This window comes from Aythya fuligula, chromosome 7 (genome assembly GCF_009819795.1).
Source record: "Aythya fuligula isolate bAytFul2 chromosome 7, bAytFul2.pri, whole genome shotgun sequence".
NCBI lineage: Eukaryota > Metazoa > Chordata > Aves > Anseriformes > Anatidae > Aythya > Aythya fuligula.
The window spans coordinates 5,655,961-5,668,068 of record NC_045565.1 but is presented as its reverse complement, the minus strand read 5'-3'; the positions used below and the strand labels follow the sequence as shown (position 1 = coordinate 5,668,068).

At 45.1% G+C, this 12,108-nt stretch overlaps 1 protein-coding gene across 6 annotated transcripts in view; it reads left to right on the top strand.

Annotated features, from left to right (window-relative positions):
* Positions 1-12,108, top strand: part of MICU1 (mitochondrial calcium uptake 1) — an 88,000-nt gene that overhangs the window by 50,142 nt on the left and 25,750 nt on the right. For 4 of the 6 annotated variants that reach the window (XM_032190916.1, XM_032190912.1, XM_032190913.1 and 1 more), the window contains 2 exons: positions 1,758-1,763; positions 2,703-2,817. In XM_032190916.1, coding sequence (XP_032046807.1) covers positions 1,758-1,763; positions 2,703-2,817 — 121 coding nt within the window. The remainder of the gene's footprint in view (positions 1-1,757; positions 1,764-2,702; positions 2,818-12,108) is intronic. The other 2 variants (XM_032190917.1, XM_032190915.1) reach the window with 1 other exon arrangement.

The window sequence follows — 12,108 nt, the reverse complement described above, 5'->3', positions numbered from 1 at the left end:
TTCATGAAGGTAACTCGTCTCCAGAAGATGGGAAGCTTTTTTTCCAGTTTCCTGCTGCCACTCATGACCCTTTTGGCGAAGGGCTGGTGTTCAGCGCTGTGGTGGCAGCAGGGCTATGGCCTGATAGCAGCCAGGCTCTGTGTACTGCTCCGTATCTTCCCTACAAATCTCCCCAAATGCCCATCACAGTTCATCTTCTATTCCCAGCTAGTGTTAAACTGTGAGCCAGGCTGGGGCATCCAAACCCTCGTTGTAATTCTGTGCTGAACTCCTGCTCGGAGGAGCGGCTGGGCTGTATCAGCTGATGACAGGATAACAGCTCGTCCCAAATCCACCTGTCAATGAGTGAAGGATGGTTTTTAAATTCTTTTTCTGTAGGGATTTTAAGACAATTCAGGAGAATATGGTCTAAAACATAGGAAGGAAAAAGGATGGTGCCAGCCCTTGCTGTAGGGGGGAGAGCTTCCCCCCACCCCAAGCAGTAAAACACAGCATCCCAGTGGGCCAGGAGAAAATAAATGGGGAAGCTGTACATTTTAAAAAAAAAAAAACTTTTGTCCTCCCAGCACTGGGAGCCTGGAAACCTTACTGATTGGGTCAGTTGTTTTGCAGCAGCTCGGGTGCACTTTATTTACCCCGTGAAGTTCAGGGGGAGAGATTCTCGCTCGCTGCAGGCAGGCTGAGCACCGCGGTGGCACTCGCCCTCCCCGGGTTCCTGGCAAGTAAGGGCTTGAAATTTGTTTTGCTTTGCCCAAAGTGAAACGCGAATGAAGAAATGCTTCTCTCTCCCATCTGTCTAAACCTTTGTATTTCAGAGAGCAGCTAATTTAATATACGTTTTATTGTTAGTCTCTGGATGTGGGTTTTAGGCTTCTGGAGGCTGTTGGGAGCTGCTTGCTGGGTGTGAATTTTAAGTGCAGAAACAAGACCCGTGAAAATTAATAAACCAACCTCTGCAGCATCTTCACGGGCTCCTAAAGTGGATGAAGCAGGAGGATGCCACCAGCTAGTTGATGGTAAATGCTGCTGAAGGTGATCAGAGGCAGTAAATCACGCACTAGCAGAAAGCTGCTCTCCCCACACATCCTTCCCTTAGCTCTAAGGAAAGCCAGCTGGTGCTGCCTTGTCCTGAGCTATGTGCCAGCCTGAAGCAGTTTTGCCTGGGATCAGCCTTGATGGGAAGGGGAGGCAAAAGCCTTTTAGTAAATGATACTTCAGCCCGGTATCCCACAAGCATAAATCAGTTGTTTTGCATGAAATGAGTGCCATTAGTGTTGTCTGCTGTCAGTGATCCGCCTCTTACTCAATTCCTGACACTGGTAAAGGCAGAGGTGCTGTGAAGAGTTGTATAGGATCTATAGAGCTGAACGTTTTTCCTGAAAAACTGTATTTTTGTTTCTTTTTCTTGCGGTTTCCGAGCCAGATACGGGTTAAGTTTTCATCTAAATTATTAGCTGAGCTCCTCCCCAATCTGCAGCCCCACGAAATGGTGAGTGCTCTCCCAAACTGAGCTGGACGAGAGACATCAGCTGCAGGCAGGGGGCCTCACCCCGAGAGGCTCCGTGCTAACTCTTGCTGGGACGTGGCCCTAGGCTTCTTAGCAGCCTCTGGTCAAAGCAACCACCTGGTTGCTTCAGGACCTTCCTGCTCTTGGCAAGTCTAACTGTTCGACTTGATGTTGTGTTTTGCCTGCTTGTTTTACTGTTGGTTAACCAGTTTTCTTTCCTTTGTCTTGTATATGATGGGATCTCCGCTAGACAGAGGTAATGGTGGGGGACAGTTGTGTAGCTGGACCCTCGTGTGGTGCTGTTTGTTGGTGGTTTTTCCTCAAGCCGTTCCTAAATTCAGCCTGCTTTGACCGTGCTTCTGTGCCTGCATGATCTAGTTTCTATGAAATAACCTCATCCACGCCTGTTCTTTATATTTATTTGGTTTTCCTCTGTGTGTGTGTGTGTGCCTCCTCCTGTCTTGTTCTTAAAATGGGTCACCAGTGTGGAATTCAGCTCCTAACAGTTTCACGGATCCTTTTCAGTCTTTGAAGCTTCAGCGGATCAAAGAGACTTGGACTTTTAGCTTAGCAAGGGAGGTGAGGTGATCAAACACATGCGATATTTTCTATTAAACTTCAAGGCATTGGAAGTGAAGTGGGAGCAAGAGAGGAAGTTTAGGTATGGTTTTGGTCCTGGTCCTCCTTGGTGAGCTTGCAAAGCACACTCCTGAGTTGGATCCTTCTCATCACTACATATATCCAGTAACTTTAATCATACCTTATACTCATGTGAAATAATTCCTTCTTGGCTACTCCTGAAAAGTACAACTAAAGCTAAAATGCTATTAGTGAAATCTAATAGTTTCCTTTTTGGCTCCTATATTATAAAAACATGACTTTTATAGCTCTATATTCTTTCAGATCCAGACAGCATTAAGCCAAATTGACTTAGTTTATCTGTATTTCAGCTAAATTTAGCCAATTGTTGTGCAATTCCTCATCCCTGATTTGAGATAGGGAAGCACTGACCTTTGCAGGCTGTTTCTGACAGATTTGAAGGCTGGAAAAGGTCCACTGAATATCAATGGTGACAGTAGGGGTGTGTGTATGTGGAATGGCTTGGTGGTGAGGATACGAAGAAAGCCTTCAGATTCTGTGTTTCATTGATTGTTTTATTTTCTCCCTTTGGGGTTCGGCTTGGACAAATAAACAGAAGTTGTCCCAGGAGCGAGAGAAGTTTGCTGATGAAGACAGCATCTTTTATGCACTCGGAGAATGCGGACTCATTTCTTTTTCTGACTACATTTTCCTCACGACAGTCCTGTCCAGTAAGTAGCTTTTCTTTCTGCAGTCACTGCTTTTTAGTTTTGAAGGTTTACCAGCAATGAGCTTTCTGATGTATTCTGTGTGCCTTTCCCTAGAAGGGATTGTTGACTGTTTGAAACTTGAGCTGAGTAAACAATTGCTATTGCTACTTCATCTATTTTAGACTTAGCTTCGAGTAGTTTGGAAAGATAAGCTTATCTGTGATTTCCAAAGAAGTATTTCTTTTTAAAAAACGTGGCTTTTTTGAATGAATCATTGAACCTGCTGTTCAAAACTGTAAATAGAGAGATGTTCTTTGGTTAACTATGTGATGTTCTCGTGTTTGAGTGAATATTGCCTTCCAGCTCTTCACTGCTTGTTGCAAAGCTGTGCAAGCTCTTCTCCAGCTGCATTTGGTAAGCTTACACTCATGCTTGATGTAATCCAACGAGGAGAGAAGTTAAGCAGTTTACATTTCCACAAGGCTCATCAGATGCCTTCTGTCTTCACATGGCTGCGTTTGACTTGCGTTTGTGATATTTCGGTGATCTGCTAATCTGTCCCAGCAAAGTCTCTTCTCTGGAAGTGCTGGGACTTCAGTTTACTTTGTTGGCAAGAAACGGTGAAACTGAAGCCCTCAGTAATGTGGAGAGGCATTTCTGGCCTTTCTTCAGGGGGAAGGCAAACAGCCATCCTGGTAGATTCCCTCAGACGATGCTGTATCATCAACAGGAAAGTCTACAAATCTGTTCTTTTCCAGTCCTGCTAGAAGGAAACTTGCCACTTTTCAAATAAACCAAAGCAGTTTATTTTCAGACTTTAAAAAAAAAAAATATATATATATATATATATATATATATATATATATATATATAAATTCTATACGAGAAAAGTTTGGCCCTCTAATTGTGTATGATGGACTGATTAAAAACCAAATCCAAGCTCTTGACATTTTACTCTAAGTCCCCACTACTGCCTTTGTGCTGTTCAGGGGGGTCAAGGGGGATAGTTCTTGATGTTTTGTAGAAACAGCGGGTGTTTTATGGTGGTTTGTTTTGTTTTTTTCCCTTGTGTTCCTGCCTGCTGTGACACGGACACATGAAAGAGGCAGCTCTTTACTGAACACGTTGCTCTGGAGTCTCTGTTACAGGGGAGAAGCCAGCTTCAAGGTCTTGTTTGTTGTCAAACTGACCTGGCGAGGGAAGGCTTCTATGTGACCTTCATGTCGCAAAAACAAACACGGATAGATAACACTCATTGGAGCCAAGGATTTTTTTTTTTTTTTTTTTTTTGCCTTCTGACTCTCAGAACTGGCTCAAGATTTTTGCCATTCTGTTCTTCTCTTAGTCTGGACTGTGCCAGAATTATCTAAGGTATCTTCACGTTTATAGCAAGGGCTTTTAATCTGAGTCTCTGCAGACAGCCTCAAATCTTTCATATCACATTACCGAATGTGGCTTAGAAAACATCGATGCCCTTGGCTTTTTATGGCTGTACCAGTTGTTGCAAACAAGCTGCTAATCAAGTATGCACGATGCAAAATGAACTGCATGTGCTGCCACAGACAATAAAAATAGATAACTCCTTCTTGCTTTGGTTTAACGTCTTTGTAAGAATAAAACAAACTACCAGCCTGCATTAGAGTAGCAGCCAACCTTATACTGGAGTGTTTGGCAGGCAGGATGTATTTTCATTTATTCTCAGGTTTTTAATCATGGCCACAATTACTGGGGAGTCAGACTAATGAGAGGAGGCAGAATTGGTGAGTTTGTGCTTTGAAGAGTGACGTGTAGGGTGGGCAAGGTAGGAGATTTCAAGACTGGGGAAAATAAGAATGTTCCAGGATTGCCTTTTAGGTATTTGGGGTGGTTTGTCCTTTGAGAGCCATGCTGGATCACGCTGGATGTCTCTGGAGCTACTGTTCACACTCAGTTCCCCCAAGTAAGACTCTCACTTTCATTTTTAAAGCACTGGCTTTTTTAAAATAAACAAAACCTGGCCCTGATGTAAAGGTAGGAAGCTCACTGTTGTGCTACCCTGCCTGTTTCATTACCCTGGAGTAATGATTGCCTTGCAGAAATCCAGTAGGTCTTGGTTATTCTTCCAGGAAATAAGTGAAATAGAATGAAGAAGAGTGTGTCTTAAACCTGACAGGTCGAGATCATTTTTCTTAATGTTTGAGTTACCTAAAGAGCATTGAGAATGTGTCTGGACAAGAGAGGGCTGTAGATTACATGAAACAGTTAAAAGTCCCAAAATATTGAAAAGGGAAGAGGGCTTACTGAGCAGTAAGGTCATCAGAAAGGGAGCATGAGCTTGGGTCTGTGCGGTGGGAGGGAGAGGTGCTCTTCTGCCATGCTCAGAAGTGATGGGGAGACATCAGTTGTGGTCTGGCCTGGCTTATTGAGCTCAGAATTGATCAGTGATGATCCCCTTTGAAAACACAACACCCAAGGAAGGGAAGGGGCTGCGTCTCGTTATGCTCCTCAGGGAGGTGATGCCAAGTGAGCACCGAGATGGCTCGTGTCCATCCTGCGCTCCCTGTCCCCATCTCCTTGTCCTTACCAAAAGTGCTGCCGGGCTTTGATAGAGCTTTCCCAGAGCGTTTAAATTTATTTCCATTATCTTTGTAGCTGCAATTGAAGCTCATTTGGGTTATTTCCTGTGAAATGTAGGCTTGAGTGCCAGCTATCAGGGAAGGAAAGCATGTGAGGGCTGAAGACTTCTCCTGCACGTTGCTTGCCGAGGTCTGTTTGCGTGTTGCACAGAAGATGAAGTCTGTCACCTCGTCCTATTTAGCAGTCATTTCTCACTCCAGCACTGTCTGTTCTCATCAGTTGCTGTGCTTCTGTGACAATGTATTTTTAAAAAGCTAATAAAAATACCATTCAGAAGGACAGCCTTCCGTTAAAGGCAATTAGAGCTTGAAAGGCCTTGAGGAGGCCACAGGGCTTCTGTTGCTTCCGCTGCTCCTCGTGATTTGGGGCAGAAGTAGGCAGATGAGCAAAATGCGGATGAGTTTCACCTTGTTCCTTCAAGTGCTAGAGGAAAGCAAGGGAAACCATAGGAAAACCAAAGAGGTTTTTGCTTTTGGGCTTGAAGGACAGCTGGAGGAAGGGGAGGGAGCTCTTCCATCACCAGCGACCGCAATTGCAGAGTGAGCGCAGCCCGTTGTGCAGGCGTGCTAATGCCTGCTTGATTAACGGGCACTGAAAGGAGCTGGGCATTAGAAGAATAGGTTGGTCTTGTTTCTGTAATTGGACTGTCACTGTGTCTGGATTTACTCCGCGCGGAAGGAGGTTTAAATAACGTGGGCTCACGCCAGAGGAATTACTCTTTTGCCAGCACTCTTGGAGCTGCCCCACAGCTCCTTCCCTGTGCCCTGCAGGCTCTTTCCAGAGCACGGCGCGCCAGCCAGTGGCATTTCTGATTTCCCTGCTCTGTGTCCCTGGCTGTGACCCAAATTCCCAGCACCACTGCAAGTAATGGCCTATGAGAAGCCTCTCGTGTGGGACAGATTGACTTCTCTTTGTTTTTTCCCATTTAAAAAATAAATGGCAAGCCATTTTGCTCTGGAAGTGATTTCTGGACTGCATTGTGAGCATTCTCTGGGTCTCTGCTCAAAGGTGAGACCTGTGATATTACTGATGGTGTTTTAATTCTGCAGAGCAGCACCAACTTTCAAGCCCTTCGATCTCCTTATACACATATATGCAGGTGTGTCTCATCCACGGTGCGTGGTGCAGGGATGGCTTCAATACCGCAGCCTCAGGCTGTGCTGGTTTTGTACCAGAATAACGACTGAGGTGCCCGGGGGTCTGTCCAGGCTGATCTGGACATCTCACTGAGACAGCACGCAGGTATGCAGCACAAGGGGTCACTGCGGTGCACCACTGTCTCAAACACAAGTAGTGCTGTTACTTGAAATTCAGGCATGGTGCAGGGAGCATCCCCCCTTCCCGGGGAGAGCTGCGGAGGAGGAGAACACTCCTGCTGTGTGGGGTCTGTAAGTCATATCTGAGCAGCACAGAGCCCCTCTCCCAAGGGATGGCCCAAGGGTGTTTGTTAGGAACACAAATCTGGCTGCTCCGTGTCAGACCAAGGGCTCTCTGGTGCAGCATTCCAGTTCTGGCAGGGGCTTGTAGCTGTGCTGAAGAACAGCAGAGCAGAACCAGGGCAGACTTCTCCCAGCTGGCAGCCCAGCGTCTTCCCAAGCAGAGCTTGACCTCTCTGCTTTGAAAAACTTGTCTTAAAACTGGACAGCAAAATATGATTGTAACACCTGTTAATGGTTTACCGTGCAACTGAGTCTTTAATGAGGTCTCAGCCGGCATTTTGGGAGGTAATTAGTGCAGGGGAAGGAACTGGGATGGTCTTGGACAAGATTGAACAGAAGATATCTTGATTTTTTTCTATGGATCAGGAAATAGAGCAATTTTCTGTTGCCTGTGGCAGTATCTCAGAACCCGCAGAGGTTTGGGATGTCCTCTTCCCCCGGGGGCTCCCTGGAGAGCGTGGCTTCGAATGGCCCTTGTATGGAGCTGTGATTTCCACAGCTGGTTTCCAGATTCGTATTACAGAGGAGCATTTAAAGAGAATCTTGATTTCCAGCCATGTTTTGTCAGCCCTGTGGTAAGTGATGAAAAGCTCTTGAAAGGTAAGCCCTGTACTCTAGCCTAGGTGCTGTCAGATTCTCTTAAATCTCAGACTGAGGTGCACATCTGTCGTTGACATTAGAGCTGAAATGCAAAATTTTATGTTGCAGTAGGCTCCTTGGTTCATAAGCTAATCAGTAAAAAAGTGAAGTGGCAATATATTTAGTTTCCTTTAATGGAATATTAAAAATGGGGTCAGCTGGGACATGGCTCCAAGGGAGAGCACACTGCGAGCCTGGAGGCAGTTTCTGTATCTGGAGGCAGCACGTGCTTCAGTTACTTTCCAAAAGGATGGATCATAGCAGGTGCTTGTGCTTCTGGTGGGTCTTCTGGCTGTTTCTTTTGGCTGATCCATGCATTTCAGTACAAAACTTACAAAACTACAGCTTAGTATAGCTGAGAGGTACACTTCTAAATACCTAACCCCTTCCTTTTGTGGGCTCCTCATCCCATGAGCCCTGCACTGAAGGAACTTGGTGTCAGCACAGGGAAGGTGGCAGGGTGGCTGTATGCAGCTGAATGGCTTTGGGGCTCAGTGCTCGAGGAGGGTTGAATCCATGTGCCTGCGTCCAGCTCGGATTTAGAGCAAGCCAGGCATGGCAATGCAGCCAGGCACTCAGCTCTTGTTGGGGTTTCAAGTCCGCTTTAAAGCTTAAATCTGTGTTTTAGTCTAGTTTGTGTACTAGGATAAACACTGATGTATTTTAGTTATTTCTGTCAGAGGTAACTGAGGTTCTTCCTTTGGATAAGAAGTAACCCTTCCCTTGTTAGAGTAGCACGAGGTCTAATGGCAGGTTACTGTAGCTGGGTCTCCAGGCTGTGGGATGATTACTTCAGTTCTGTATGGCATTTCCACTGCTGTATTAACATACAAAATAAATAAAATAATTGGGTTGGTGGGACTCGAGTTCCTTTTCAGAAGTAGGGAGTAATTCAAGAGGAAAATATCTGGAATATGAGGACATTCTGTTCTTTCTCCGTATTTATTGCAGCAGGGACTCAGACACCTATATTTTATGGATAGTTGCTTCCCCATAAGGCTGCTGCCCCATTCTCAAAAAATATTACACCATTTGGAGATCATTATGTGAAACTGTATCATCTAGTTTTTCCCTGCAATCCTGTGCTGTGAACTAGCTGCTGCTGGCTACAGTCTTGTCAGGGTGAGCTTTTCCCTGACCCTGATTCTTTCCTTCAGACAAAAAACGTTCCAATTCCAACACCTACAGAAAAGTTTCTTGGCTAAAAGACTGCTGTGCAGAGTCAGACAGAATAGTGGCCCTGCTGATTCACGTAACTTGAGGGAAAAAAAAATTGATTAGTAGATCTTTTTAATGTGGCCTGAAAATTTATTATAGCTGCAAGGCTTGAGCAGCCACCTCTGCAGATGATTTCCCTCTGCTTTAGGAGGACCATGTTAATTTTAGATTGATTATAGACTTAGATGTACTCTGAAGCTGAAGAAAAACACTTTTTTTTTTAACATATGGATAGAAGGAGAAGAAGAATATTTAACTTTTAATGATTGATTTTTCCTCAAGAGTTCTCCAGTTGGAATCTTGATCTTTCTTTTCACGCTGGAGTTGCTGGTGGAGTTGCTGGGCTTCAGGATGGATGCTGATGTCCCGAGCTGCTTTGCACTGAAGTTCCCACCAAAAGACAAGATATTCCAGAAGAGTATGGAAGTAGCCAGGAGCTTTGCTTCCTCTAAGCAGCATCACCGATAAAACCTCCTGCCTTGACAGATAACTTTTTCAAATACAGCTGAAGGAAGCAATGCTTGTTCTCCTTGGTGGGGAGTGCTGCAGGTGGCTGTTGGGATGAGGATGCTCCAGTCCTTAACGCTACCCATTTTGTACCTGCAGGAAAGCATTCACGCAGAAATCACCATTCCTAAAACTTTAACTGTGGTCCTACTTGTTACTAATTTATGATTGTAACTGCTTATTAATTTATAATTATAATGGCTGGATGAGGATCCACTTTAAAAGCATCTCTCTCTTCTCAACGCTCTCTGTTCATCAAGCCTTTGTAGGGAGTCATCTAAAAGAAAACCACAATGCTGCTGCTTCTAGCAGAGTTTTTCCATTTGTTTCCTCATCAGTGTGCATGTATTAATTCACATTAACGAGTATAAATGACTACAGTTTGCTAAGGAGTTGTGAGTGCATGGAGATTGATCTTACCTGCATCAACTTTCAGCTTGCTGACCTTGTGAGCACAAAAGGGTGCTCAAAATAATTGCCTGACGTTTGGTACCTCCGAGGCAGATGCTGTACGATCAGGGGGCTGTAACCATGTGCTGCTGAGCTCCTGCAGCAGTCAGGAGGAAGGACTTGAGGCATCTCTAAGCATGGAGCATGGCTTTCTGGTGAAAGAGGAGGAAAAGAACATCCAACAAGTACAAAAATAGTGCAAGCTGGCATTTCTCATCAGCAAACATTTAGTGCCTTTCAGGCTGTGTTGCTTGTGGTGACAGCAAGTGGCAATAAAGAGCAATTGGGTGCTGCAAATCGGTCCCTTGAATAATTCAAAATAGTCCAAAATGACATAATCGGTTTACAGGTGCTTAATCAACCCATCTGATCGCTCAGAGGTCTCTTGGGGCTTCATACTGATGGTCTGGGCAGGTGTTGGTCTTCTCCTTGATGCTACTGCGTGTGCCTTCTGGTTTCCACGTCATGTTTTTGCTTCAAAATGCTTTATTTGAACAAACAATTCCAGATGGTTTTAAATGGTGAGCCAGTTATAAATGTTAAAATGTTCATGTGAGCAAGTAGTACTCTGTTGTATCCTACCGAACACGTAAAGACTAGAAAGGAAGCTGGAGAAGAAAACGCAGTTGCCCTGCCTAGCTGCCCAAGGGAAATCAGTTGTAATAAAAGCCCGCGGTTCTTAGTAATGTCAAAAAGGCTCGTGAGGAGATTCTTTGCAAAATGAAGAGCTGGAAATTCAGTGTAGCACCTGGGACAAGCCAGAAATCCTTTTTTCCCTATAAAGACAGCTATTAGGCTGTATTAAAAGCAAACAGTCCTCTAAATGCTTTCGGTGATTATTCCATGAGGAACGCTGCGTTCATTTTGAGCAATCCTAATTAAGGAGACATTGGGGAAATTTAGAGATGCTGCAATAGAGAACATTGGGGGACAGAATAAAAGAAGCTGAAGTTAGCCAGGCAAACGGAGAGCAGCTGGTTTTACGGTCTGCAGGCTTCTGCAAGCTCTAAGTGAAAGAGGAAGCCAAGCGCAAGTCGCGGAGGCTGATGTAACCACGAGTGATGGGACACGGTGTGAAAGGGCTGGGGGGAGCTCGTCTCAGGACAACTCTTCCCCAATAAATAAATCTTGATCAGAGCTATCCTGCCCAAGAGGAGAGGCAGGAAACCATCTCATTCGGGACCAATAAATTTTGGCTGCCCAGAGACCAGGGACGTGCGTCTTCGTGAGCCGCAGGCGGGTGAGCTCATGGTCGCCGCTGCCCTCTGCCTTCCCTGATTCACAGCTGTGGGGTGGGAGAGTTGTTACAAATAATTGGTGTGAGGTGCACGGATCAGAGGACAAGACGGTCCGTCTCGCTTGTTCAAGGAATGAAGTCATTAGATTTACCAATTTGGAGATTTTCCTGTCCTTAGAAAATAATGACCTGCAGGATTTTGGTGCAGAACTGTCTGTTTTAATTTTGCGATGCTCTGAAAATGCCTTTAGAGAAGGGAGAAGAAGGGAATGGCCTTTGTGAGGGGTAAGTGAAGAACACTTTTCTCTGCTCACCCCGTGTCTGCCTGAATGGGACGTGCCATCGTGTTTTGCAATCACACGTTGTGTCCCAGCAGAGGAGATGGGAGGAAGAGAGACCTGCAAAATACTCTTCTCCTAGCATCTCGTAACTGGATTAGGTTTGTGTATTCCCCTATTTCCTTACAGAGCAAATGACTTCTAGTGCAGCACTAGATTTTGGGGCTAATGAGGAGAAATTGCCCACAGGCTTTCATGCAGTACTTGCAATTAGAGGGAATGAAATTGGATGCATTATTTAAACATTAAGAGGGGCGGGTGGAAGGTGCTTAACCTTGTCGCTCTTCGAGGAAATGGGGAATTTGTGCGAATCCTTTCATTAGATAGCATTTTTGGAGAGAATGTGAAGTTGGCTTGTGTTAGGGATGAGAGGTTCATGAGGTCTCCCTCCCCTGGCACGTGGGACAGATCAGGCATCACTCCAGGACAGTGCAGGAAAGGGGAAATAACACGCGACGTGCTGCTGGTGATGGCTGTGGATGTAGGAGATATCTCATGTTTTGATGTTTGGAGTTTGAAGCCCAAGCAATGGCACGTAACAGGAGGAAACCGGAGATCATGAGCTGATTACTGCAGGGCTGTACGTGCTGCATAGATCCAGTGGTGAGTGACAGGTCATTCCTGCAGTCGAGTTTAATGGGGTTATGCATCTTGGTAAGGTTCAAAGTGATTGGAAAGCTAATCTCATTAACGTGTTTGCTAAATCTTCTAGCCATAAAGTGTTCCAGTTTATTATGCCAAGGGGAAAACAACATAAAAATCTTCTGGCCTTAAATTCAAGCTGTAACTTAGGTACAAAAGCCGGTTCAAGTAATTTCCTATTAATTTCTTTGAATGATTCTTCTTTTCTGCCCCCGTCCCTGTCTGA